At 40.9% G+C, this 27,159-nt stretch overlaps 1 protein-coding gene across 4 annotated transcripts in view; it reads left to right on the forward strand.

The window, feature by feature from the left end:
• cicb (capicua transcriptional repressor b) overlaps positions 1–27,159 on the forward strand; it is a 97,025-nt gene that overhangs the window by 45,942 nt on the left and 23,924 nt on the right. For all 4 annotated transcript variants that reach the window (XM_036594908.1, XM_036594926.1, XM_036594918.1 and 1 more), the window contains exons 3-4: positions 14,266–14,415; positions 14,702–14,852. In XM_036594908.1, the coding sequence (XP_036450801.1) occupies positions 14,266–14,415; positions 14,702–14,852 (301 nt within the window). The remainder of the gene's footprint in view (positions 1–14,265; positions 14,416–14,701; positions 14,853–27,159) is intronic.

Below are 27,159 nucleotides of genomic sequence, written 5' to 3' on the forward strand. Positions count from 1 at the left end.
ACAGAGAGACGTAGGAAATGCAAGAAAACAAACACACACAGCAGTTGAATGCGTGTGTGAGGCAGAACTGTTCTGTCTTGGTTGCCATTTCTGTATATAAACGCTTAATAACTGATACATAATGTTGTTCTTGTTCTTTAGGTTCTCACTAAAATTATGCGATTTTGTTGAATATAAGTTTATTAAGTCTGAGAATGTGTGTGTGTGTGTGTGTAAATGTACATAAATATTATTAGAAGAGCATTAACTGATATGTATATATATATATATATATATATATATATATGTATATGTGTGTGTGTGTGTATATGTATATGTATGTGAAGAAAACCTCATATCTCCTACTTTACTTTTAATGTAAGTCAATGGAACCAGACATTTTTCCAAGTCATTTTGGGCCGTTTCTTTTAGTCCTTTACAATGTAAAGGTTAACAGGCATTTTCAAATTATGTCAAAAAACTGGAAAACAAAAATGGAGACAACAGCGATATACATTGGTGCAAGAGGTAGATAGAGTATAATATGTATATGAAATATTCCACATTAGACCACATTAAAAATCTGTTTATTTATTACTATACAATTTATTTTCATTTTTGGAATCTTGGAAAATGTAAAACAAAGAACAGTTATGACAATTAAAATGAAGAAGAAATATTTGAAATTCTGCACTAATTCTTGGTCACTACTCTCAAACTGAAGTATGTTTGGGACACTGACCATGTTGAGGCCTTTGTACAAAAAGGTCAGAGTTTTTAGTCTTATTCCTTCTACTGAATCTCATGTCCAGACGACTCTCTGGTGGATTTGATCAGATCAGAGGCTTTTGCACAAACATATAAAGGCCATGGCAGCTTGAGTGCATGATTTCATATATATATATATATAGATAGATAGATAGATACTTACATGTATATAGTAATATAATGCAAAGAGCCCATGTTATATATATATACAGGAGAAGGAAATAACCTACTTTACTTTTAATGTAATTCAATGGAGTTTTTTCCAAGTAATTTCGGGTCGATGTAAGTCAATGGAACCAGAATCTTTTCCAAGTCATTTTGGGCCATTTCTTTTGGTCCTTTCATCATGAAATTTACACACAATGTAAAGGGTAATAGGCATTTTCGAACTATGTAAAAAACTGAAAAACGTCAAAAATATATATAAAAACTTACCTTCAAATTAAAGACCATTTTTGCACTGCATTAAAGTCATTAATCATTGGAGATACTTGTTTTCATTTTAACAGCAACACATGATGTTCTGACCTTGTAAGGGAATTGTGTGAAAGCCTGAGCAGGATCTGATGTTTGCTTATCACTGTTTGTACAGTGATGTGACAAGTTGGAATTACTAAATGTCGGAATGTCAGAAGTGCTGAGCTCATGCTCAGGTTTTGTGTGTTACCATGGTAACAATGCAAAACATCAGGATGTTCGACTTGAAAAAAAAAAATTTAATTTTGAAAAGAATGTGAAGATTTTTATTCAAACTCAAGCAGCAACGTCACACAATCCGGACAGAATGCTGGACAGAACATGCAGCGGCTTGTTAACAGTGAACATCTACTGTTGCACTGGATTATGACAGTTTTGTGATTACCATATGACGAAGGTCAGTAATGTTCTACGTGAGGTTGTGTAGTTCCACTCAACAGTGCATTGATCCGGCTGTAATCCTCACCTAGTGATAGTTTGAACTTGTTAATGTCTGTTTGCACTTGGATTTAAAGTGTGTGTCCAGTTTTGTGTGAATCATATGCTCATATGATGTTAACCTTGAAATAATGGAGCTCTGATCTGCACTACTGCTGCCCCCCCACCTTCTTTTTGTTCACTCACTCCCCTCGTTCCCTCTTCATCCCTTCATCTCTCAGTCATTCCATGCCTAGTCTATCTTTGTTTTTCACCCATTTGCCCCTCCATGCTGCAGTGCAGAAGCCCTGTTTTTCACTACCATATTCCCAGAGCATTCCTGGGAATTCCGCTCCATTTCTTTTTACGTAACATCGAGGCTGGCCAACAACACAAACGTGAAAACAAAATGAAAGGAGGGCCGGTACTCACCACTAGTACTGAGCAGGGCTCAGTCCAGTAGTCCAGTTTTCCGTTCCACCTTAAATGGAGGCGCCAGAATGTAACTACTGCACCATTTAAGGTGGAACGGAAAATTGGACCAACTTCAGCTTTGTATCTTTTCACTTACCCTGATTTTTTTATTTTTAACACGTGCCTGTGCTGCCCCCAGGCGGACAACAAGTGACATTGCACTCTGCACTCCTACTCGTCCCACTTAAACTCTATTTTCCTTCCTCCCTCCATCATTTATTCCCTTTATCCTTTCTTTTAAACCCTTTTGAGAGCTGGATATGCTAGAGACAAAGCAGAAACAGCCAGAGGAGTATGAATAGCAGGCCTCTCTCTCTCTTTCAGCTGTTTTTTCTATGCTTGTTTACGTCTGTGCATGCATGTATAAGCTAATTGTCATTTATTCATTAAATGGATGGCACATATGGACCCCCACCAGCCCCCCCTTCCATAATCCAGGTGGTGCATGTGGAGAAGATCGCTGGCCACCAGAGTGACACTATCAGTGCCTGTTAACACTGTTGCCATGGCAACAGCAAAAAAAAGAAGAAGGGATTAGGTTTTTAATTAGATAAAATAATTGATGAGATACAAATAATGGAAGAATACAGAATTTAACGGGGGCTAAATTGAACTTTTAAAGTGAAACACCGTTGACATTGCTGGTCATTTTCCAAAGTTTCTGCATAATTCAGTGGTTTAGATGTAAACAGAGTCATTCAGGGTGGTTTGGTGTGAAATGGCTGATTGTAGTGACTCAGATTTCTTTACAGTGGTGGTGATAGGAACCAGACGTCACATATCTACGACACAAATATAGCCATTTTTTTTTTTACTATCCAAAACCAACAATGAATGTCTCTGTTTGCTGAGTTTTAATTCGTGTCATGTAATACAATACAGGATGGGGAAATAGTGCTAAATCTGTAAAAATAAGATTTTTTTTGGTACAATTTTTCCTCAGTACGCCCTGCATGTACCTTTCTGTCATGTATATATATCAAAAATGCTTCTTAGGCATTTATCGTATCTCAAATCTATTGTAAAACAATGTCTGAAGCGTCAGGCAGCACATTTGTAACCATTTAATGTTAAAACTATGAAGTAGTTTTAAGAGGCATTAAAGGGGACCTCCACCCATTTTTTTCCACAATTCAACATAATTAAATGGTTGAGATGTAAACATTCAAAAAGTCAAAGTCATTCAGAGTGATTTGGTATGAAATGCTTCGTTCTAGAGAAACTTACCAAGTCAGAATAGTTCACAGTGGTGGTAACAGGAACCAGACCTCCACCTCTAAAAGCTCCTACACAGGAAGTTATTACATGGTTAAATATATCATGCCTGATGTGCTAAAGTTTTGGCTTGAAATGTATTTTAATCCATTTATTTCACCCATTCATGGCAAAACAGTCCCCAAAGTAAACTTATTCTTTCAGATTCATCACTATTTTACCATCATCAACATTCCATATAAAGACTCAGAAAACTCCTGTTGGTTCACTGGTGGTTTGTGTTGTAGTCATGGCGACCCCTGGTTCCTATCGCCACCACTGTAAAGAGATCTCAGTCTCTAAAATGAACCACTCCACACCAAACCACTCTGCATGAGTCCGTTTATACCTCGAAGACTGCATTATTCCGAAATTTTGTAAAGTTGGTGTAATCCCCCTTTAAATGCTTCAGACGCCTGGTTCCCGTCACCACCACTGTAAACAGTTCTGAATTGATCAGACTCTCTTAAACGGACCATTTCACGTCAGACCACTCGGAATGACTCTTATTATTTTAATTATGCGCATATTTTGTAAAAAATAAACGGTAGGCATGATTAAATATGGCTTTTTTCAGCGATAAAGCTTTTTCGAAGAGAAGTCAGCAGTGAAAGGGTTAAGAGCTTGTTTACTACAGTGGCAGTCTGAGCCGGAGGAGCTTAGCCTGACCTGATTGGCTGCAGCCCAGCGTTTGGAGCGAGCTCATTGGTGGAGGGGAGATTAGCCCCTCCCAGCGCTGTGACAGCTCGTTATTGACGGTTGTAGAAAGAGGCCGCGTCATTTTGGCCTCAGCTCAGCGTAGGTTTCACTACAGATGGTGAAACTGCACGATCATTTTGTGCTTTCTGAGGTCAAACCGTGCGCGTTTTGTAGCCTTTTTAGCCCATTTTCCTCTCACTCTATCCAATGAGAGGGGCTCTGGTTTACCAGGCTGAAGTTAGCTTCCTATTCGCCAGCTTTCTTGTTCGAATTTTTCCGTTCTACCTTAAATGGTGCTGCAGTTGAATGTAACTGCTGCACCATTTAAGGTGGAACGGAAAAAAATCGAACAAGAAGCTGGCGAAATGAGAATCTCACTTCAGCTTCGTCTCTGTTTTCACAACTCTGTTTTCTCTCACCCCCTCCCTCCTTTTCTCCCCTCCTCTCCACAGAATGACTCTTGTTCTATTTTTACTCGCCTGACTCGCACTCTTTCCCCTTCCCACCCATTTTTCTGTCTTTTTCAAGCCTTCAGCTACCTCTGCTTTCATTATCGAACCTCCATGGTTTTTCTCTGTGCATGTGTATGTACTGTACAGGCCGTATCTGTCACCTTAAAGGATAACTCCACCACATTTTCAAAATGTATGAATAATTTACTCCTTACTTGTAAACAGGGTCATTCAGAGTGGTTCGGTGTGAAATGGTTCATCATAGAGATTTCTGTACACTGGTGGTGATAGGAACCAGGGGTTGTGACGTCTGCAACACAAATATAGACATTTTATTTACTATCTAAAACCACCGGTGAACCTACACGTGTCTTCTGGGTGTTTATCTATAAAGTCGCTGATGGAAAAATACTCATAAATCTGAAAAATAAGTTTTCTTTGGGGACTATTTTTGCCTTACAACACCCTGCATGTACTCCTCCGCCCATGAATGGGTTAAACACATTTTGAGCCAAAACTTTACCACAAAACTATCATAAGCAATGTCTCAGGCATCAGTGTATTCAGAACCATTCCATAAAATGACTTTCTGTGAGGGAGCTTTTAGCGGTGGACGTCTGGTTCCTATCACCACCATTGTGAACAATTCAGACTTGAAAAAATGGACTGAGTAAATTAGTGTCTTTTAAAACTGTTTACATACTACACCAAACTCTTCCAGGATCTAGGCCTCTAAGCCTTTAGCCAAATATAATGTATACAGGAATATATTATATGGCGGTTTGGATGACTAATAAGAGTGGAAAATGTCGTCACGGTCCTGGCAGTGTACACACACACACACACACACACACACACACACATGCTCCTCCCCATCGTAGTGTGACTGTGATGGCACAGGCTGATACTGGGCATAAGGCCAATGCCCTGCTGCCCTCTACAAATAACTCAGTCTTTCAACACTCTCATACCCAAATCACACCCACACACACACTTACACCCACACACACACCCACACAAAGTGAACATGCTCTTATCATGCACTCTAGATGCTGTGTACACTGATAGCAGAGTTTTAGGCCAGTAATCTGAGCCCACTGACATCATTAATAGCTTGGCCTCAGTTAGCCTAGCAAATGCTACAGTATAGACTCTCTGTCTGCCCCGGCGCACTTTCCCTCCGCTAACTCAGACGATGCTAATAGCGCAACAAACTTCATTTGGACATTACGCTGGGGTTGGCATGGAGCTATTCAGCTGCAGATTTACATTTTGATGTGATTTGTGATGTCACAAAAACATTTATTTTTCATTTAACTCTAACTCTTCGACCCTAAGTGTCCGTGTGTGGGTCCACATCTCAGTTCCTCGCTCTCATAGCTATGTAACATGCACAGTAGTTTCATAAGCAGTTAACAAACAAGACTAAATAATGAGTCTACCTTTACCGAATGATAAATAAACAAGGAGCCTAGAGTTCAAAGTGTTAAATCAATAACCAGTTTATGGCGGCATTAAAGCCTTTTTTTTAAAGCCAATTGGGAAACAGTGCATAAGCAAACTTTGCAAGGCTAATGTTTAACTTCTAAAACCTTTAATGAATAATTAATGGTAGTTACTGAATAATTCATAGTAGTTATTGAATAATTCATAGTAGTTATTGAATAATTTGTAGCTGACACTGAATGATTTGTAGCTGACCCTAAATATTACTGTAGATACATTATAACTCATAATAGCTACTGGATAATTAAAGGTAGATACTGAGTAATTCATATTAGTCGCTGAATAATTCATAACAGTTGCTGAATTCATAGTATGTACTGAATATTTTATAGTAGTTGCTGAATAATTTATAGTCGATACTGAATAATTCATAGTATATACTGAATCTTTCATAGCATTTGCTGAGAAATTCATAGTTGCTGAATAGCTCATAGTAGATACTGAATAGTTCATGGTATATACTGAATGTCATAGTATATACTGAATAATTCATAGCAGATACTAAATAATTCATAGTAGATACTGAATAGTTCATAGTATTTACTGAATATTTCATGGTAATTGCTGAATAATTCATGGTAGACACTGAATAATTCTTAGTAAATCCTGAATAATTCATAATAGTTGCTGAATCATTCATAGTAGTTGCTGAATAATGTGTAGTAGTTAAGTAATAATTAATAATAGTCATTAAACAACTCATAGTAGTTCCTTCTTAGTAATTACTGATTAACTTATAGCAGTCACTGAATATTAAGTCTTAAGATGAATAACTGCGTGGTGAGTCTGTGGTTCGAGGTGTTAACTGATCAGTCTCACTATATGAATGTACATTTAATCATAAATACATGCACAATTAATCATGCATTCATCACAATCACAGTTCTAGCATTTCCACTCTCAAAGTCCTGCATCTCATCTATTACACTTAAATTTTTGCAGTTTGGTGTTTGTGTAAACCCAGCACATGCTAAAACAGCTACCCGGTCCTTTTCCTGTTCAACGGCAGCGATTCTCTCGGGTCGTGATGGTGGCAGATATGGGCAGATGCTGCTGACTGTGGTAAAGGACTACTGTGCTGTGTACAGCTGGTGTGATCTGCTGTTGAACTTAGAGCAGTGTTTCGGTTGTCGTAGTAGGAAACCTTAATGAGTATAGAGGAGGTCACTGAGGGCGTTTTGCTGTGGCGTACACTAGAGGGCATGGTGTGGGCACTGGGGGTCATGAGAGGAAGTGGACTTGTAAAAGATCAGGTTCCCGTAAAGCACTTCCACTTCTTAAATTTCTTACACAGATATTTGTGTGAGTCACTCGCTTGCTGGATGAATCATCTGGTTTGTGAGCCGCTGCGTTAGTCAGTAGTAGTACATTGTCTGTAGTTAGCATGAAAAACTGAGGTGTTCTTAGTCACATGTTGAGATCTTTTCGGGTTAGTACTTTTAACCCCTTGCTGGCACTTTGAAAAAGCCTTTATTTGTCCAGTATCCTCTGTTTTAGTGTTGTTTTTTCTCTTTGAGGTCCTTTCTTCATAATGTTTGTGTGTGTTTATGTAGCAAAAACAGTTCATTTTTACATGACCATTTTCCCACCTCTCTTTATCCCTTACAAATAAACAGGCTGCTTTTGTTACTGTGCCTTTAAGATATGTAAATGAGCTCTGTTCTGATTAGCTGAGCGGCACTGTGTGAAAAGCAGTCTGGGAAAATCTAGTTTTCCGCAAATATCCTGTCCCATTCGTGCTGAAGTTATAAGGAGTGTTTCAGCCCAGCCTGCTTTTTGAATGAAGCACAACACAGGGCAGCCAATCTCATTTACATATTTCAGTCTTAAAGGCGCAGTAACGAAAACAGCCTGTTTAATTCTATGGGATGTCATGAATTATGACTAATGAATAAAACCAATGAGATATCTATCTATCTATCTATCTATCTATCTATCTATCTATCTATCTATCTATCGGTCTGTCTGTCTGTTTAAATATATATCTATATATCTCTGTCTGTCTGTCTGTTTAAATATATATCTATATATCTCTATGTCTGTCTGTCTATCTATCTATCTATCTATCTATCGGTCTGTCTGTCTGTCTGTCTGTTAAATATATATCTATATATCTCTGTCTGTCTGTCTGTTTAAATATATATCTATATATCTCTATGTCTATCTATCTATCTATCTATCTATCTATCTATCTGTCTGGCTGTCTGTCTGTTTAAACATATATCTATATATCTCTATGTCTGTCTATCTATCTATCTATCTGTCTGTCTATCTGTCTATCTATCTATCTGTCTGTCTGTCTATCTATCTATCTGTCTTATCTGTCAACCTATCTATCTATCTATCTATCTATTTGCCTTTCTATATATCTGTTAGTCTATCTGTCTGTCTGTCTATCTATCTGTTTGTCGTTCTATATATTTGTCTATCTGTTTAAATATCTATCTATCTATCTATCTATCTATCTATCTATCTGTCTGCCTATATATGTCTATTATCTGTCTGTTTGTCTATCTATCTGTCTGTCTATCGATCTGTCTATTTGCCTATCTGTCTGTCAATCTATCTATTTGTCTATCTATTTGTCTGTCTATCAGTTTGTCTATATATCTGTCTGTCTATCTGTCTATCTATCTCTGCACTGTTTGGCCGTGAACCTACTAGGGCGGGATCGTCCTGCAAACAACTCATTTATTTGACCCGGGTCAGGTTGTGCACATCCAGCCAATTGAACGCTGCGAACTCCGGCGACGTCACAGTGGGATCGAATGTCACGAGAGCCAATGAGAAGTCACGCCCTAGATTCTTCTTTTCTGTTTTTTTTTTTCTTCCTTTTATTACGTTATAGAATATTCACGCGCTGCTCAGCTCCAGTGAGACGGATTTGCATATGACTGACATTCCAGCGCAGCGTCCGACCAATCAGCGTCGGAGGCCGCGCTGTGACGTGCCGCGGTGTTGGGCCAATCGGAGGGAGCGCTCGGAGAGTAGAGCGGGCGGGGCTGACACGCCGTTAGAACGAAAGGGGGCAGAGCCTGGCAGAATACAAGAGGAAGAGGGGAGGGAGAGAGAGAGAGGGAGAGAGAGGTAGAGAGAGAGAGAAAGAGAGAGAGAGAGAGAGAGAGAGAGAGAGGAGGAAGAAAAGAAAGAAAGAGAGAGAACGAGAGGGCTTAGAGAGAAAGAGGAAGAAATCAAGGCGGGGGAAAGGAAGAGTGGAGTGAATGATCTTCATGATCCGACGGCTTTCTACTACGGCCGCCTACGGAGCGCGCGGCTGCTGCTATTGCTGCTGCTGCGGCTGAAGCCCCACGAGCGGAGTGTGTGTGTGTGTGAGTGCGTGCGTGTGCGCGCGCTGTACGAGCGCTGGACACTTTCAGATCCATCATTTTCAGGCTGAAGCATCGGCACCCCGGCTCAGCTGATCTGCTCCGGTCGTGCTTTGATTTATGGTCATTTTTGTTCGGCCTTCTCGGATAAGGAGGGGAGCTGGACGTTGCCGGACGTTTGTATTGCTCTTGTTTTTAATTTAAGAAAGCTTAAATGCATTGACGGTGTTCGTGACGAGCTGAGAGGAGGGAGAGAGAGTGGGAGAGAGAGAGAGAGAGAGAGAGAGAGAGAGAGAGCTCAGCGGCGGCATTTCAGGTCTATTAGCCTTTTCGGATGAGCTAGACTCTATCAAGCTGGGGTGAGTGAGGGAGTGAGTGAGTGAGGGAGGGAGGAAGGGAGAGAGAGGGGCATTTAAAATGAGAAGCCGTATTTTGGTGTAGGTTTTAAGGCTTCACGCATCCAGTCTGAGCCCTGATTGCTGTGGATGGGTTTTAGAGGGTGGTAAAGGCAGAAAAAGAAGAAGCAGAGTGAGAGAGAGAGAGAGAGAGAGAGAGAGAGAGAGAGCAGCCTCGGGCAGGGCACCACAGCAGCCAAGAACAAATTGTTATTGTGTGGAGCAGAGGATGCTCGCGTTGTAGTGAAGCTTAAAGGAACAAAAAAAGGCGACCACTGTAAGCCAGTTTTTGAGCCAAGTGAGGGAAAGGGGGTCGTGTTGTTGTAAGTGCAGAAGTGCAGCTCGCCCCAAAAACGTAACATTACGAGGAGGAGGTCTCTTTCAGTCTGTATTTTCCTGCTCGACACCGTCAGGTCGTTTCCTTTAGCCAGACCGCAGCGCAGCTGTGAGATGAGCGCTGGCTCCGTTCGCCCGGTGCTTTTCGGCGGTGAGGGTACCGGGGCGTTCCCGGGGGGACGGACTCATGTGGAGCTGAGATTAGGGCCAGTTCGCCCCGGCCATGCAGCCTCGCTCACAGCAAGCCAGGCGCGTTTCTCTGAGTGTTAGAAGCTGCCGACACGTTCACGACGTAGAAATAAAAGAAATACAATAAAGAAAAATCTCTCTCCGCCGCCTTGACAGCCACGGAAGTCTCGCTGGTCTGCAGCTGGTGTATTTTCCTTCGCAGGCCATGCGAATAAGAATATGCAACTGTGAAACCCAGTTTTGCTCCTTTTCCACCCCTCCCAAACATCCACCCTTCGATATTTTATACGTTTTGTAATCCGCGGTGTTTGCTCATATCTAATCCAAAGAAGAAAACCACATCTTTAAAAGCCGCGGCTGAGCCCCGGCAGTTGTTGATCTAATTAGCATGCTAGCTAACAGGCTGGCTAGCTAGCTGGGGTGGAAAAATAACACATAACATTAGACAGAATAACATTGGACACTTGCTTTATCACATTTAGATACACGCTCTCTCTCTCTGCAGCTAATAAATGTGCGTTTTGTGCTGTAAATTAGGCTCAACGTTAAGGTTAGGACGTTAGCTTGAGGTTAGGTTAGGTCGCACTACGCGAGTCCGGGGACTCTGAGGCCTAGCTAACCCTTTAACCGCCGCTCCGCTCAGTCAATGTAAACAAACAGGCGAAGCGAGGGGGCGTTAAGGGGGGCTTTTCGGACCAAAAATAAAGCAGATCTTCCAAATATAAAGTTAATGCGGAGAATCAAGTTGCAGCTCGGTTTAAGCTGACCTTACGGCCGCTTTCCGAGGTCAAAAAAATAATGTTTTTTTGGCACTAATGCCTGCTCGATGTGTGTGTTTATGAAAGAGAAACCAAGCTAGCCTGGTTTGCCAATAGCTCGGTTACTCGGTTAGATGGACTTTAAAAAGCTAGACTCTTCTCTGAGCCACTAAGTCCTCGGTTTTTGAAGACAAAAAGGTGATTATCCAAAGATTTTAGGACCCGAAAGAGGGACGTTTGGCAGAACGGAGTGAACCAAAACTACCAAAAACTCGGATGTTGCTGCTCATCATCGATTATGGCCGCTTGTTTTCATCCGTGGACTGACCATCATCACCTGCCAAGGACAACGAGCACGAAGATGCTGCGTTTCTGCTAGAAAGGATTCGTACTGTTTATACCAAATGGACATTTAAAGAGGAAGACGCTCCGGACGTTTTATTACACGTTAATGAAGTTTTTATAACGCCAAGAGACTCCAGATTTCTTCATCGACCATGTTTTCCTCGGAAAGCCCGCAATATCTCCGCCAAGGACTGAGCATGTTTGGTCAGTTCACTCTCTTGGGCTTTTCTCTCTTTTGCTTTTTTGTGTGTCTCTGTAAACCTGTAACATACCCAAAATAACACTAGTGTTCGTGTAAATTGATGTAAGTCGTGAGTAACAGGGATTCTGACTAAGCCTAAAGGGGAACTCCACTAATTTCTCGAAACCGATACATAATTAAATGGATAAGATGTAAACAGAGTCGTTCTGGGTGCTTCGGTGTGAAATGCTCCGTTCTAGACAGTCAGAATTGTTCACAGTGGTGGTGATAGGAACCAGACGTCCACCTCTAAAAGCTCCCTCACAGGAAGCTATTGCATGAAATTGTTATGAAAGCACTTGTGATGTCTGAGAGATTGTTGTATGATAAGTTTTGTGATAAGGTTTTGGCCCAAAACTTCTTGTTAATACATTTGTTTTCATCCATTCAGGGCGGAGGGGTACATGCAGGGCGTTGTGAGGCAAAATAGTCCCAAAGAAAATTGATTTTTTTTTTCAGATTTATGACTTTTTCTATCATCAGTATTGCATAAGACTCGTGTAGGTTCACTGGTGGTTTTGGATAGGAAATACAATGTCTAGATTTGTGTTGTAGACATGGTGACCCCTGGTTCCTATCACCACCACTGTAAAGAAATCTGAGTCTCTACAATCAACGATTTCACACCAAACCATTCTGAATGACTGTTTACATTGCAATGATGGAATTATGCAAAAATTGTGAAAAATCGGTGGAAACTGCCAATAGGGCGATATTTTATTGATATTTGATCTGATTATCCTGAACCTGTCCCTATCAAAACCTTCGTACATTTAGACTCTTTTGATTAATTCATGTTGAAAGGGATTTATAGGGATATATACAATATATATGTGTTGGTTCCTTAACCCCAGTGGTTTTAGTGGTCTTTTTTCAGCAGGGTGTGTATAACTAAATTGCTTAAAAAATATTGGCATGGGACAAATGTTTAGTTCCGACTGATATTTCTAACCGATATTTGGTTGGTTGTTTTTAATGTACAGTGGAAGAGCTGAACGTCTGCATTTATTCTCTTAACTGCATTTGTAACCCTACAGAAGTAAATCTGATCTTTCTCCTTCATATAATCCAAGTGGATCTTTGTGACATTTTCTAGATGTTTATGTATCGGTATCCACAGATATGTACACGAAAATATCAAACATTGGCATTGGTGCAGAGTTCCCATATCGGTGCATCCCTATTAATATTACAGTGTGATCATTGCTATAACAGATGAAGAAGCCATAGAAGCATGTAAACCATATCTAATTTTATTTTCTATCCATCAGTTGTCAAAGAGGGACGAGGGGAGATTGACTGTTTGTCAGAAGAATTTTATATGATATTTACTTGTGTGTGGATGAAGCTACAGTCAGATGGTTGTGGTTGAGTGAGCTGTGGTATAGCCTAGATATCAGGCCAAACAGTGTTTCCTTAGCATGTGACAGGAACAATGCACAGGTGTCAGTCATTGGGCTGGTAAAAAGGGCATTAACCCAGTCCAGTCCTGCATACTGGTAGGCAGTAAGGCGATATCATATCTTTATCATGATAAATTACGTCACGGTGAGCTTCTTGGAGCATATCTTGGATGTTGTCAACACTGACCAACTACATGTTAAATTACACTGAGAGTACAATAGTTCTGTTTAATTACATTTAGTGCAGTGCAGTTTGTAAAACAGCAACTAAAAATCATTTTAGTTATTTCTTAATTAAAACTAATGCTATTTTTGTCTGTTCCAACTTATCAGACCTCGAGAAATGAAATATCGTGCATTGAGAAAATGTTTAGAAGTATCACAATATATCATATCAGCCATATCAGCCATATCGCCCACCCCTAGTGCAGCATATCTTTTAAAAGTTGAACAAAAATCAATGTACTCATAGTTTTGCTAGCAGTTTTCAAATGTGCTCGAGTGGTAGAACATTATCGGCATGATAACCCACTATTAGATGCTCATCTTAAGTGAAATACTGCTGTCAAAACAGCTCATTTTAAAGCTTAGTAGTTGTTAACCTACACATTTCTGATATTTTCTTATATTTTAAGGTCCACTTGTGACATTTGTATGAGTTTCTGGATCTGCAACATTCATAATTCTGTTTTACATGACCATTTTGTAACCTCACTTTATCTCTTTATCCCCCATGCTCCTGCTTTTGTTACTGTGCCTTTAAGTCATAGATATATGAGCTCTGTTCTGATTGGCTGCCCTGTATTAGGCCTAGTTTGACAAAGCAGCCTGCGCTGAAACACTCCTTATGACTTCAGTGCGAATGGGTGGGACTAAACTACTGTAAGCTGAACTGGCAGAGGTATTTAAAGGTGCTGGTTTTTATGACAAAAACAAAAACAGTGAAATTTTAATGTTTACAGCCTTAATCAAGCTTTTTTTATAAAAATAGGTGAAGCAGGTTTAGTTTCCCAGGAGAATTGTTGGATCAGCGCTGGCCAGTACTCAAGGTTTCTGTATCAGTATCGATATCAGAAAAGAAAAAGTGGAATATCTCATTATAATTATTCATTTTGGGGCTTTATTATTTTTCTATTCAGATCAAACTGTTTATCTGGCTCCTCAGCGTTCAGGTGTTCGTGTACCGAGTTGCTGGGTGTTAACAGAGCCTAGAATCACTCTTCTCTTGTTTTCCTTCCTTCTGTAGTGTGGACTAATGTGGAGCCCAGATCGGTTCCAGTGTTTCCTTGGCATTCATTGGTCCCTTTCCTGGCACCCACCCAATCAGATCCATCGACTCAGCCTGGTGAAGGCCAGCAGCCTGTCAATCATTCGCAGGCTGGCACTCTGAAGAAAGGTAAATCTTATTTTTAGTGCCGCTATGATTTGCCAGAAGCCATTTTGCGATATTTAGCCACAATTCGCAGTAAAGAGTCATTTTCCAGGAATCACAATGCGCAGTACAGTCTGTCCTCTTGTGATTGGATTTGTCCCACAAGCGCCGAGACGCTCTGTAACACTATCGTCAGTAGTTTACCCATTACCTAATCTAAAAACTGACCTCAGGGATGGCAGAGGGGAGTGTCTGGGTGAGATGCTGTGATAAAAGTTGTCAGGTTGGCAATCCTCGTCCTCTTTGTTAGAGTCGCAGGGCGGGTCGGTGCTGAAGGAGATGGTGGAGGGAACGTCGAACCCCCCCTCGCGGCCCGCCATCGACGACCTTCCCCCAGAGAGAGAGAGAGAGACGGAGAGAGAGAGACCTGACAGCGAAACGGAGAGTGACGTGGATGATCCGTGAGTAGGCTGGCTGTGTGTGGATGTCTGGGTGTGTTAGCGGCTGGTTGCTATGGGTTTTACCTCATATCTCTGAGAGGTAACTTTATAGGAAAACGTTTCTGATATAGAGTAATGTGCAAAAGTGAGAGGCCACCCGTGTTATTAACAAACATCAAATAAACAAACGTAACTCACCGCCGCCCTCTAAAGGCGTTATTAACAAACGTCAAATAAACAAACATCAGTCCCCGCCGCCCTCTAAAGGCGTTATTAACAAACGTCAAATAAACAAACATCAGTCCCCGCCGCCCTGTGAAGGCATCATTAACTAACGTCCAATAAACAAACGTCACTCACTGCCGCCCTCTAAAGGCGTCATTAACAAACATCTAATAAACGAACGTCATTCACCACCGCCCTCTAAAGGTGTTATTAACAAACATTCAATAAATGAATGTCACAAACATCCAATAAACGAACGGCACTCACCGCTGCCCTCTAAAGGTGTTATTAACAAACGTCCAATAAACGAACGGCACTCACCGCTGCCCTCTAAAGGTGTTATTAACAAACGTCCAATAAACGAACATCACCACCGCCCTCTACAGGCATCATTAACAAACGTCCAATAAACGAACGTCACCGCCGCCCTATAAAGGCATCATTAACAAATGTCCAATAAACGAACGTCACTCACCGCCGCCCTCTAAAGGCGTCATTAACAAACATCCAATAAACGAACGTCACTCACCGCCACCTTCTAAAGGCATCATTAACAAACATCCAATAAACGAACGTCACTCACAAACATCTAATAAACGAACGTCACTCACCGCCGCCCTCTAAAGGCGTTATTAACAAACATCCAATAAACGAACGTCACTCACAAACATCCAATAAACTAACGTCACTCACCGCCGCCCTCTAAAGGCATTAATAACAAACCTCCAATAAATGAACACCACTCACCGCCGCCCTCTAAAGGCGTTATTAACAAGCGTCCAATAAACGAACGCCACTCACCGCCGCCCTCTAAAGGCGTTATTAACAAACGTCCGATAAACGTAAGCCACTCACCGCCGCCCTCTAAAGGCGTTATTAACAAACGTCCAATAAACGAACGCCACTCACCGCCGCCCTCTAAAGGCGTTATTAACAAACGTCCAATAAACAAACGTCACTCACTGCCGCCCTCTAAAGGCGTCATTAACAAACATCTAATAAACGAACGTCATTCACCACCGCCCTCTAAAGGTGTTATTAACAAACATTCAATAAATGAATGTCACAAACATCCAATAAACGAACGGCACTCACCGCTGCCCTCTAAAGGTGTTATTAACAAACGTCCAATAAACGAACATCACCACCGCCCTCTACAGGCATCATTAACAAACGTCCAATAAACGAACGTCACCGTCGCCCTATAAAGGCATCATTAACAAATGTCCAATAAACGAACGTCACTCACCGCCGCCTTCTAAAGGCATCATTAACAAACATCCAATAAACGAACGTCACTCACCGCCGCCCTCTAAAGGCGTTATTAACAAACATCCAATAAACGAACGTCACTCACAAACATCCAATAAACTAACGTCACTCACCGCCGCCCTCTAAAGGCATTAATAACAAACCTCCAATAAATGAACACCACTCACCGCCGCCCTCTAAAGGCGTTATTAACAAGCGTCCAATAAACGAACGCCACTCACCGCCGCCCTCTAAAGGCGTTATTAACAAACGTCCGATAAACGTAAGCCACTCACCGCCGCCCTCTAAAGGCGTTATTAACAAACGTCCAATAAACGAACGCCACTCACCGCCGCCCTCTAAAGGCGTTATTAACAAACGTCCAATAAACGAACGCCACTCACCGCTGCCCTCTAAAGACATTATTAACGAACATTCAATAAACGAACGTCACTCACAAACATCCAATAAACTAACGTCACTCACCGCCGCCCTCTAAAGGCGTTATTAACAAACATTCAATAAACGACCGTCACTCACAAACATCCAATAAACTAACGTCACTCACCGCCGCCCTCTAAAGGCGTTATTAGCAAACATCCAATAAACGACCGTCACTCACAAACATCCAATAAACTAACGTCACTCACCGCCGCCCTCTAAAGGCGTTATTAACAAACCTCCTATAAACTAACGCCACTCACCGCCGCCCTCTAAAGGCGTTATTAGCAAACATCCAATAAACGACCGTCACTCACAAACATCCAATAAACTAACGTCACTCACCGCCGCCCTCTAAAGGCGTTATTAACAAGCGTTCAATAAACGAACGCCACTTACTGCCGCCCTCTAAAGGCATCATTAACAAACGTCCAATAAACGAACGCCACTCACCGCCGCCCTCTAAAGGCGTTATTAACAAACGTCCAATAAACAAACGCCACTCACCGCCGCCCTCTAAAGGCGTCATTAACAAACGTCCAATAAACGAACGCCACTCACCGCCGCCCTCTAAAGGCGTTATTAACAAACGTCCAATAAACGAACGCCACTCACCGCCGCCCTCTAAAGGCGTTATTATCAAACGTCCATTAAACGAACGTCACTCACCGCCGCCCTCTAAAGGTGTTATTATCAAACGTCCAATAAACAAACGTCACTCACTGCCGCCCTCTAAAGGCGTCATTAACAAACATCCAATAAACGAACGTCACTCACAAACATTGAAAAAACTAACGTCACTCACTGCCGCCCTCTAAAGGCGTTATTATCAAACGTCCAATAAACGAACGTCACTCATCGCCGCCCTCTAAAGACGTTATTAACAAACATCCAATAAACGAACGTCACTCACAAACATCCAATAAACGAATGTCACTCACCGCCGCCCTCTAAAGGCGTTATTAACAAACATCCAATAAACGAACGTCACTCACCGCCACCTTCTAAAGGCATCATTAACAAACATCCAATAAACGAACGTCACTCACAAACATCCAATAAACGAATGTCACTCACTGCCGCCCTCTAAAGACGTTATTAACAAACATCCAATAAACGAACGTCACTCACAAACATCCAATAAACGAATGTCACTCACTGCCGCCCTCTAAAGGCGTTATTAACAAACGTCCAATAAACGAACGTCACTCACAAACATCCAATAAACGAACGTCACTCACCGCTGCCCTCTAAAGGCGTTATTAACAAACATTCAATAAACGACCGTCACTCACAAACATCCAATAAACGAACATCACTCACCGCTGCCCTCTACAGGTGTTATTAACAAACATTCAATAAACGACCGTCACTCACAAACATCCAGTAAACGAACATCACTCACCGCTGCCCTCTACAGGTGTTATTAACAAACATCCAATAAACGAACGTCACTCTCTGCCGCCCTCTAAAGGTGACATTAACAAACATCAAATAAAAAACATTACTCACTGCCGCCCTCTAAAGGTGTTAACAAACATCAAATAAACAAACGTTACTCACCGCCGTTCACTTTATCTAACTTAGCAACGAATGAATAATATTGATGTTAAACTTCTTCTCATTGTTTCCAACCCCAAAATTGTACTTTTGGTTGTGTTCATTTCAGGCCACAGTACATTTGGTGTTATGTGAATAACAGTATATAATACATAATAATAATATAGCAATGTACAACAACAACAATAATAATAATAATAATAATAATAATGTAAATAATAATAATAATAATTATTATTGTATAATGATACAAAATGTATATAATAATGATGTATATAAGTTTGTAATGCTAAAGTGAAGTCATATGTTGTCTCCTGAAAATGCATAGTGCAACTGATGAGCCTCCAGACGTCTGCTTCTTTTGAGCATTTCTGCTGCTGATTGGGATCACAGGCTAATGATGTTTATTTCTTTGGCATTTAGGAATGGAGTAATGATGAAAAAGCTAGAAGGATACACAGTGCAGCAGAAGGGGTGCATACAGACGCTATCTTGATGTGTTTTCTTCAAGAATTTATTTGCACCCTCATAATTAACTGTGCTGTTCGTTTAATTACACCGTAGTGCACTTTCTGAATGTCACTGAGCCAGCGTCTCGTCTAGGAAGTCCAGAAAGTGCTGATGTAGCCTATGAGTTGTAGCTCACAGTCTGCAAAGTTAGCAAGTTCAATCACGGTCATTTCACTAAAATTGTAATGTGATTGTTCCTCGATGACAATCAGTGTCGAGCAGGATACTGAAAAAGCAGTGATGGCTTAACACGGAATACACTGTCCTAAATGTATTCAGTAACGCTTTTAGTACAATACAAAAAGAGTAAAACATTCAGAATACGTTTAGAATATACACCGATCAGGCTTAACATTATGACCACCTCCTTGTTTCTACGCTCATTGTCCATTTTATCAGCTCCACTTACTATATAGGAGCACTTTGTAGTTCTACAGTTACAGACTGTAGTCCATCTGTTTCTCTGCATACTTTGTTAGCCCCCTTTTACCCTGTTCTTCAGTGGTCAGGACCCCCATGGACCCTTACAGAGCAGGTACTATTTGGGTGGTGGATCATTCTCAGCACTGCAGTAACACTGATGTGCTGGTGGTGTGTTAGTGTGTGCTGTGCTGGTGCGAGTGGATCAGACACTTGGTGTCACTGCTGGACTGAGAATAGTCCACTAACCAAAAATATCCAGCCAACAGCGTCCTGTGACCACTGATGAAGAGGTAGAGGATGACCAACACAAACTGTGCAGCAGCAGATGAGCTATCGTCTCTGACTTTACATCAACAAGGTAGGAGTGTCTAATAGGGTGGACAGTGAGTGGACACAGTGTTTAAAAACTCCAGCAGCACTGCTGTGTCTGATCCAAACTAACTGCCATGACATAAAGGAGACAAATTTTGTTCAGAGGAGCCTGATGGCACCAAGACTGCTGACAAAACCAGGAGAGTTTAGGAAAAACTACATCAGAGTTCAGACAATTCTGGTTGCTCGAATAAGGCGATGCAAGAAAGTACGCTAACCTGGTAGCTAACGTTAGCAAATGTGTTTAGCAGTGTTCTCCGACCAGTCAGCAGTCTGTAGCGTTTTATGCACCATTTGGTATCGGCTCAGCCAGGTACCAGGTACAAATTTCTGGCTAGTGGAAAACCAAAAAAGGCAAGTAGAGTCAGGTTGAGCTGGTACGATGCAGTGGAAGAGCAGCTTTAGGAGTTGTTCCCCTCTTTATGGCTGTGACAGCTTCCACTCATCTTGGAAGCTTTCCACAAAATTTTGGAGTGTGTCTGTGGGAATTTGTGCCCATTCAGTCAAAAGAACATTTGTTAGGTCAGACACTGATGTTGGACGAGAGGGTCTGGCTCACTATTGACGTTCCAGTTCATCCCAAAGGTGTTCAGTGAGGTTGAGGGCTCTGTGCAACTCATCAATCTGTGTCTTTATGGAGCTCACATTGTGCACAGGGGCTCAGTCATGCTGGAACAGGAAAGGGTCTTCCTCAAACTGCTACCACAAAGTTGGAAGCGTATATCATGTCTAAAATATCTTTGTGTAGCATTAATATTACCCATCACTGGACCTACAGGGCCCAGGCTAAAAGTTCTGGGTGCCAGGTACCAATTTTTGCCTAATGGAAAACTAAAAAAGGCGAGTCAAGCCGGTACCATGCAGTGGAAAAGCGCCTTTAGACAAGCCAAAACAACTCCAGGCCAATTACAAGTACCAGTGTAACTAATTACACTCGTACTCAATTGGAAATGCTGGTGCAGTAGTGAACAGAAAAGGTCCTGTGACAACAGAAGCGACCATAGTCCTGTCCGGCTCATTTATCTGCTTTCAGACAACTGACTTAACCCCTTAAATAGCCAAAGTTTTACTACACACTTCTGTAACCTAAGAATTGCTCATCCAGTTTGCACTGAAGTCCCTGTATTCACTGAATAATAAGCCTTAGTATGTAATAAGTCTGAGATTTTAAGGAGTGAAATTTTAAATCTGCCAAAACTGAGTGATAAATATAGAACATAAATGGTAAAATTATGCCATGCCTTAAGTATCGAAGCTGTTTTGTAATGCATGTAATGTAATAGTACAAAAATGAAGAAACAAGGAGTGCTTTAACAATGACGTTAACAGACTGGACAGGTTCGGATGTGGGCACCAGGGGGAATTCCACTGATTTCGAAACACTTCTGCATAATTTAATGGGTTAAGATATAATCAAAGTCATTCAGAGTGATTTGATGTGTTGAATTGATTTGAGGTTGAACAAGGATTTCCCCCAGCATCTTTTAAAGCTTGTCCAACCTGGTGACAGCGGCCACACAAGAATGCATGTGAGGGCAGAGCCGGAGTAGATCAGCAACTTTAGCAACTGCGTTTTAGGGCCTCTGTTAATAAAAATAAAAATAGTAGACAAGAATAAAGTCGTAATATTTCAAGAAAAAAGTCGTACTATTTTGAGAAAAAAAGTCGTAGAATTATGAAATTTAAGTGGCATTAATACCAGGAAAGATCGCAACATTGTGGCCAAAGCCTTTGCGAAGGGAGGGCAGCCCCTCCTCATGTTTAATGAGGGGCGGTGAGGAGGTGGTTTAGTTATACTTTCATATCGATTCACCCATAAAGAAACACTCAGTCTCCCTGCCTCTCCTGCACATCAGCACCAGCCTGTTATTAGTGTAAGAAACGGCTGAGCAGGAAACTGTGTTTATCTAGAATAAAGAGCCAGACGGACTCGGAGGAAACTGTCTGTCTGTGTTGTTGAAGGAGAATCTCAGGCAGGGTCGTCTACGCGGCTATCGGGGGCTACATCTCCCCCCATTCAAAGAGGGCATGAAGTTTCTCAGACAGTGAGAATGATGATCAAAATGATCCACAGAGAGACAGGAGTGAATGGAACTCCGGCGCCAGTTCAGCAACCGAGACCCCAATGTGTTATGGCAGCCCCCCTACAGTTAGCCCCTTTTATCCTCAAAATATTACAGCTTTTTTTTCAAAATATTACAACTTTATTCTCAAAATGTTACGACTTCATTCTCAAAATAGTATGACTTTTTTTTCTTGAAATATTATGACTTTTTTTCTCTAAATATTACAACTTTTTTCTCGAAGTCTACTATTTTTATTTTTGTTAACAGTGGCCCTAAAACACTGTCGTACAAACTTGTATGTTAATATGATCTGTTATTGAAAATGGGCAGGTTTTAAAATCATACTGTTGGGTGATCAGTTAGTTTTAGATTGAGGTCAGTACTGAGGACATTTCCATAGAGCTCAATTGTGTCTCCGCAGTCAGAGCAACATAATGGCAACTCAAAAAGAGAAAACGAATGCGTTCCACGCTCTCTTGTGTCTGTGCGGATGAGTGACAGGAGCAGACTCGAGGCCATTTACATTAATGAGCTGTCGTCTGAATATGCTCAACCAACAGACTTTCTCCCCCTGATGAGTAGACATATGCAAATGTTAGATCTAAAATAGGACATTAAGTTACTTTATAGTCTTGCACTTGATTGCTTATGTGAGCTCATTTGTACAGAAAGTGCTCACTTGCAGGAGACAAAGTCAAGTTTAATTATATGTAATGTAGCCCTTTTGTCACATTCAGTGGCGTTAATATGGGGATACAGCATAATGTATGCACTGTAATTATACTTCTGTTACAGTTTTCTCACAAAACGGATACAGCCAAAATTAGATTAGCCTCTTTTCACATATTTCTGTGTTCACTCCACAAGTTTGTGGGCATTTTAGTGCCTGTGAAATCTTCTCACCATGCCTGTGGAATCTGGTTAAAAATTTGATTAATAATTTGTGTGTTTTGTTGCTTAAATAATATTAAAAACACACAAAATAATATAGCAAATTATTAAACTAATTTTTAACCAGATTCTATAGGCATGGTGAGAATATTTCACAGGCAATATATATACATATATATATATATATATATATATATATATATATATATATATATATAGATTGCTCTTATTAACTTATTATAAACATATTTTTATGAGGCATCGCTGCTGTATGCTAGACATCTGAGAGAGATTTAACACCATGAGAAACATGGTGTCTCTGACTCAGCCTCACTGCCCCCACCAATCCATCCAACTGCACACTCTGAAATTCAAACATTATGTGGAGATTATAGTGCTGTTTTCAAATGGCACTCCATACTGAAGTGATACGATGTTGTGTTTATGATACTGGAAGCCCAGAGTGTAATTCAGAGGTACATCCATATCTAAGCTGAAGAAAAATGAGCTTTTTCTAAAGGAAAGTCATCGAACCAACTACAGAATCTACATGTTTCTAAAATAAGACTTGAACTGAAGTGAGTTGTGGAGAAATTATAACCTCAGCATTTACTGTAGTGGCCGTTTGAAGCTTAGAGCTTACAGCTGAGGCTGACCCAGATGCCAGATCTTAACCATTATGTGTTTTGAGTTAAACATGTTTATGTATGCTCTACTTCGTTCTGCCTTGCTTTACGGACAGTTTGAAAACGTGAGACCTGTTTCACAGCCTGTTGGAATTGAACCGCTGTTTACTAAATCAGCCTGAATCATCCCAAACAAAGCAACGTTGCTTTTGGACTGACTCATCACTGTCCGCTATATTATTAATGTGATGAGCCCTCAGACAAACGTTTTAAAGGATTTATGTGTTTTCACTATGTATGTTGTATAAACTTGTACAAACCACTAGTAACATAAAGCACTCAGATACTGCAAACACATAAACATGAGCCGAATAGCTACTGTAAACAAATCTCTTATCCCAACAGTCTAGACTGAGGCACGAATAACGTCTGCAAAGTCAGATTAGCTCTGATAAACAGAACAGTGAACGCATTGTCTTTCAGATTTATGATTTCCAGCTTCTTCTTTTAATCACAAAGATTCAGTTCAGTTATGATTATGTAGGAAGTCGCTCCGTGTGTTGGCGTTTTATGTTTCAAAACAGGCCTAGAATTTTTTTTCCCCAAGCTTTTTCCCCAATTTAAGCCTGCCCAAGTCTGTGCTGGTCGGCTCTATTCTGTAGATTTTTGGGTCAGGCAGGGTCGACAGTTGGAGAGAGAGTCGAGTCGTGTGTGAGGGACGCAGACTCAGGTTTTTGGTCTCCTGATCGCGTTTCAGACCAGTATATCAAACATGCTTGATTTTTTTCAACCCGACTCTGAGCGTAATCTAGTTGTGTAAACTGATCAACAACCCAATCTGAACAGACTCGTTGCAACGAAAACTGATGGCGCAAAAGAAGATTCAAGATACTATTGGGTAGCAATACTAACGGCACATTAAACTAGGAATAAAGCAAAAATATAGGCTAATGTAAAATATAAAATGCAAGATATTAAAAGAAAAACTATATAACTTTAAATTATTAAAAAAAAGTAAAAATAAAAATTTAACTGAAATAATTCAAATAATTCAAATTATAAAAAAGTAAAAAGAGTAAAATAAAAAGGGTGGATATAAAAGAATATAGCAGCCTCTGGAATGTTGTGCGAGTGCAGAAATTCCTTTGTAACAGCCTGTTTTTGCTGTGATCCTGTTCTTAAAAGATGTTGGCAGCTGTAGGTGGGATTTGCACGACTAAACGTAACATTTACTAACAGGTATATAAACAAAAATACACATAAAAAGCACCATAAAGGAGAGCGTTGAGCCGCAGTGTCCATGTGCGCTGCCATCTTGCTTCATTGGCCTAAATGGCGAAAAGTCTCTCACGTGTGGAGCGAAGCTTTTTAATGAGCTGAGTTTAAGGCACGAGCACAATAGAGTTTGTTAAACGGATCACGGTTTTAAATCCATGACCCTCACAAACATGTTTACCTGCTGGCAGAGAAAACAGCAGCAGCACCAAGCCACTTCACCTTTGTTTATTTGCGTCTCCTAGAAACGGGAGAACGCAAGAGTTTGCGAGAGTTCAGTAAGCTCCGTTCGATTTAGCAGATTAAAAGTTTAGTAGTGTTTGATCCCCAATATTTCAGTCGCCCAAAAAGATCTTCAAAAACCATGCCCAGTCTTTTTATCATCTGCAAAGACTTTAAAAGTCGTTCAGTGAACCCAAGGCTTTAGTCATATCCAGTTCCACCCACTAGTTACGACCCCCTCAGTCACACGATACCACCAGCGTTAGGAGGGTGTAGGCAAACACAAGCTTCCTCCGAATCATGTGAAGCCTGCTGCTTTTCAAACTGCTGCTAATGCAGCGTTGTTGGACAGCTGAACACACTTGGAGGAGAACGCTAATCGCCAGTTCTGTTAGGTCAGCTAACAGGCGCCTGCACTGGTAAGCATTGCGCTGAGTGATGGACGGGGAGATGGAGGGCCATCCTACCCACACAGAGAGAGCGAGGCCATTTGTGCTGTCTTATACCCCCATCCATGGATGTCTGTAGCCTCACCGGGGATTGAACTCACAATCTCCTGATGATTTATTCTGTCCAAAAAATTAGTGCCTCTCTGAAGACTAATGCTTTTATCCAATTTCTAGTTGTGATGTGTCATTGGTGAACCTGAATGCCCGATCAGACACACAGGACCCAGTACAGGATGGAGACGGTGCTGCAAGTCAAACATAATGATCATATAAATGATCAGTGGAAGCAGGCAGATTGCTTTCCTCTTGATTCCACGGGGAAATTGCATCGCGTCTTAATGAGCTCATCACCAAACTCATGCTGATAAGAATCAAGAGCCGGATATATCAGTCTGTGAACTGCCTGTGTAGTGAATGCACAGTGCTGTAATTAGGATTCACCATTTAAAAGTTTTGGATTCCTTGTTGTCGACAATATAAGACCTGTTTTGGTCCAGGCACAGTACTCTGCGTAGGTCAGAGGCCACCCTTCATTTATTTAGTTTCCAGTCAAAACAACCAGTATTATTCCTCAAGTTATTTGTTTTTCAGGAGATCTTTCTGAGGAGATTAGATACATGATAATGCACTTGTATAAGGAAAGAAAGGAGAATGAGGGCATGTAGCTGTTGGGAAGCCCTCAGACCTCAACATCACCGAATGTGTTTGGGATTTCTTGGATTGTGAGGAGTAGAAAGTGCAACCAACTTCTAAGAACTCTGAACTTCAGAGGGGGGGGTGCAGATTTCTTAGAGAAACTGAAAGTGGGTCTCTTGAAAAGAATGGAAGCTGTAATAAAGGTAAAGAGTGGACACACTAAGGTATGGAGCCCTGCTGGTGACATAATGTGTGGCCACGACTTAGTAAGGCATGGGAATGATATAATTAAGCCTTGACCACAGCTTAATGAGGCATGATCTCGTTCCCACTCTTTACTAAGTTGTGGCCACGACTTAATTATTTTGTTCCCACACCTTACTAAGTCGTAGCCATGCTGTATTAATGCATGGGAATAAGATTATAATGTGTGGCCACGACTTAGTGAGGCGTGGGAATGATATGATTAAGCCTTGGCCACAGCTTAATAAGGCGTGGCCAGGACTTAATTATCTCGTTCCCACACCTTACTAAGTCGTAGCCACGCAGGATTAACGCGTAGGAACAAGATCCTAACTCGTAGCCATGACTTATTAAAGTGTGGCAATAATATAATTAAGCTTTTACTACAGTTTCATAAGGCATGAGCTTATTCCCACATCTCACTTAGTCAAGGCCACTACTTAATTATCTTGTTCCCACACCTTACTAAGTCATTGCCATGCTGTATTAATGCGCGGGAGCGAGATCTTAATGCGTAGCCGTGACTTAGTAAGGCATGGGAATTATATAATTAAGCTTTTACTACATGATCTCGTTCCCACACCTCACTAAGTCGTAGCCACGACTTAATTATCTTGTTCCCACACCTTATTATCCCGTCCCCATGTGTTGTTACCAGATGTCACCAGCAGGGCTCTGTACTAAGTACTGAAAAAACTGATATTATATTTGTGTTTGGCTTCTGTTAAATAAATACTTTCTGCTTTTTTCCTGACACTGAAAAGTGAATAACTTGGATATTAATTAAATGAAGGGACTCTGGCTTTTGCACATTACTGTAAATGCTTTTAATATTATGATATTACTCTGCAACTAATAGCTAGATAAAAAGCTGTAAAATTTTTTGGGATGTGTCCAGAATGAAATCTAAATTGACCACTTTTGCTATAAAGTGGCTTCAAACCTCAAATAAAATTAACATCCAGAATGTGTCATATTCCAGAAGTGGTGATGAAAAATCAAATCTTATGACACATAACTTGACAAGTATCATTAAACAGACGATGATTGCGTATTATTTGTCATTTATCAACTTGGGGTATTAAATGAAACCTTTAAAAAATTAAACGAAACATCTAAAAATACCTTTTAGTGCCTG

The sequence above is a fragment of the Colossoma macropomum genome, unplaced genomic scaffold, assembly GCF_904425465.1.
Source record: "Colossoma macropomum unplaced genomic scaffold, Colossoma_macropomum, whole genome shotgun sequence".
Lineage (NCBI taxonomy): Eukaryota > Metazoa > Chordata > Actinopteri > Characiformes > Serrasalmidae > Colossoma > Colossoma macropomum.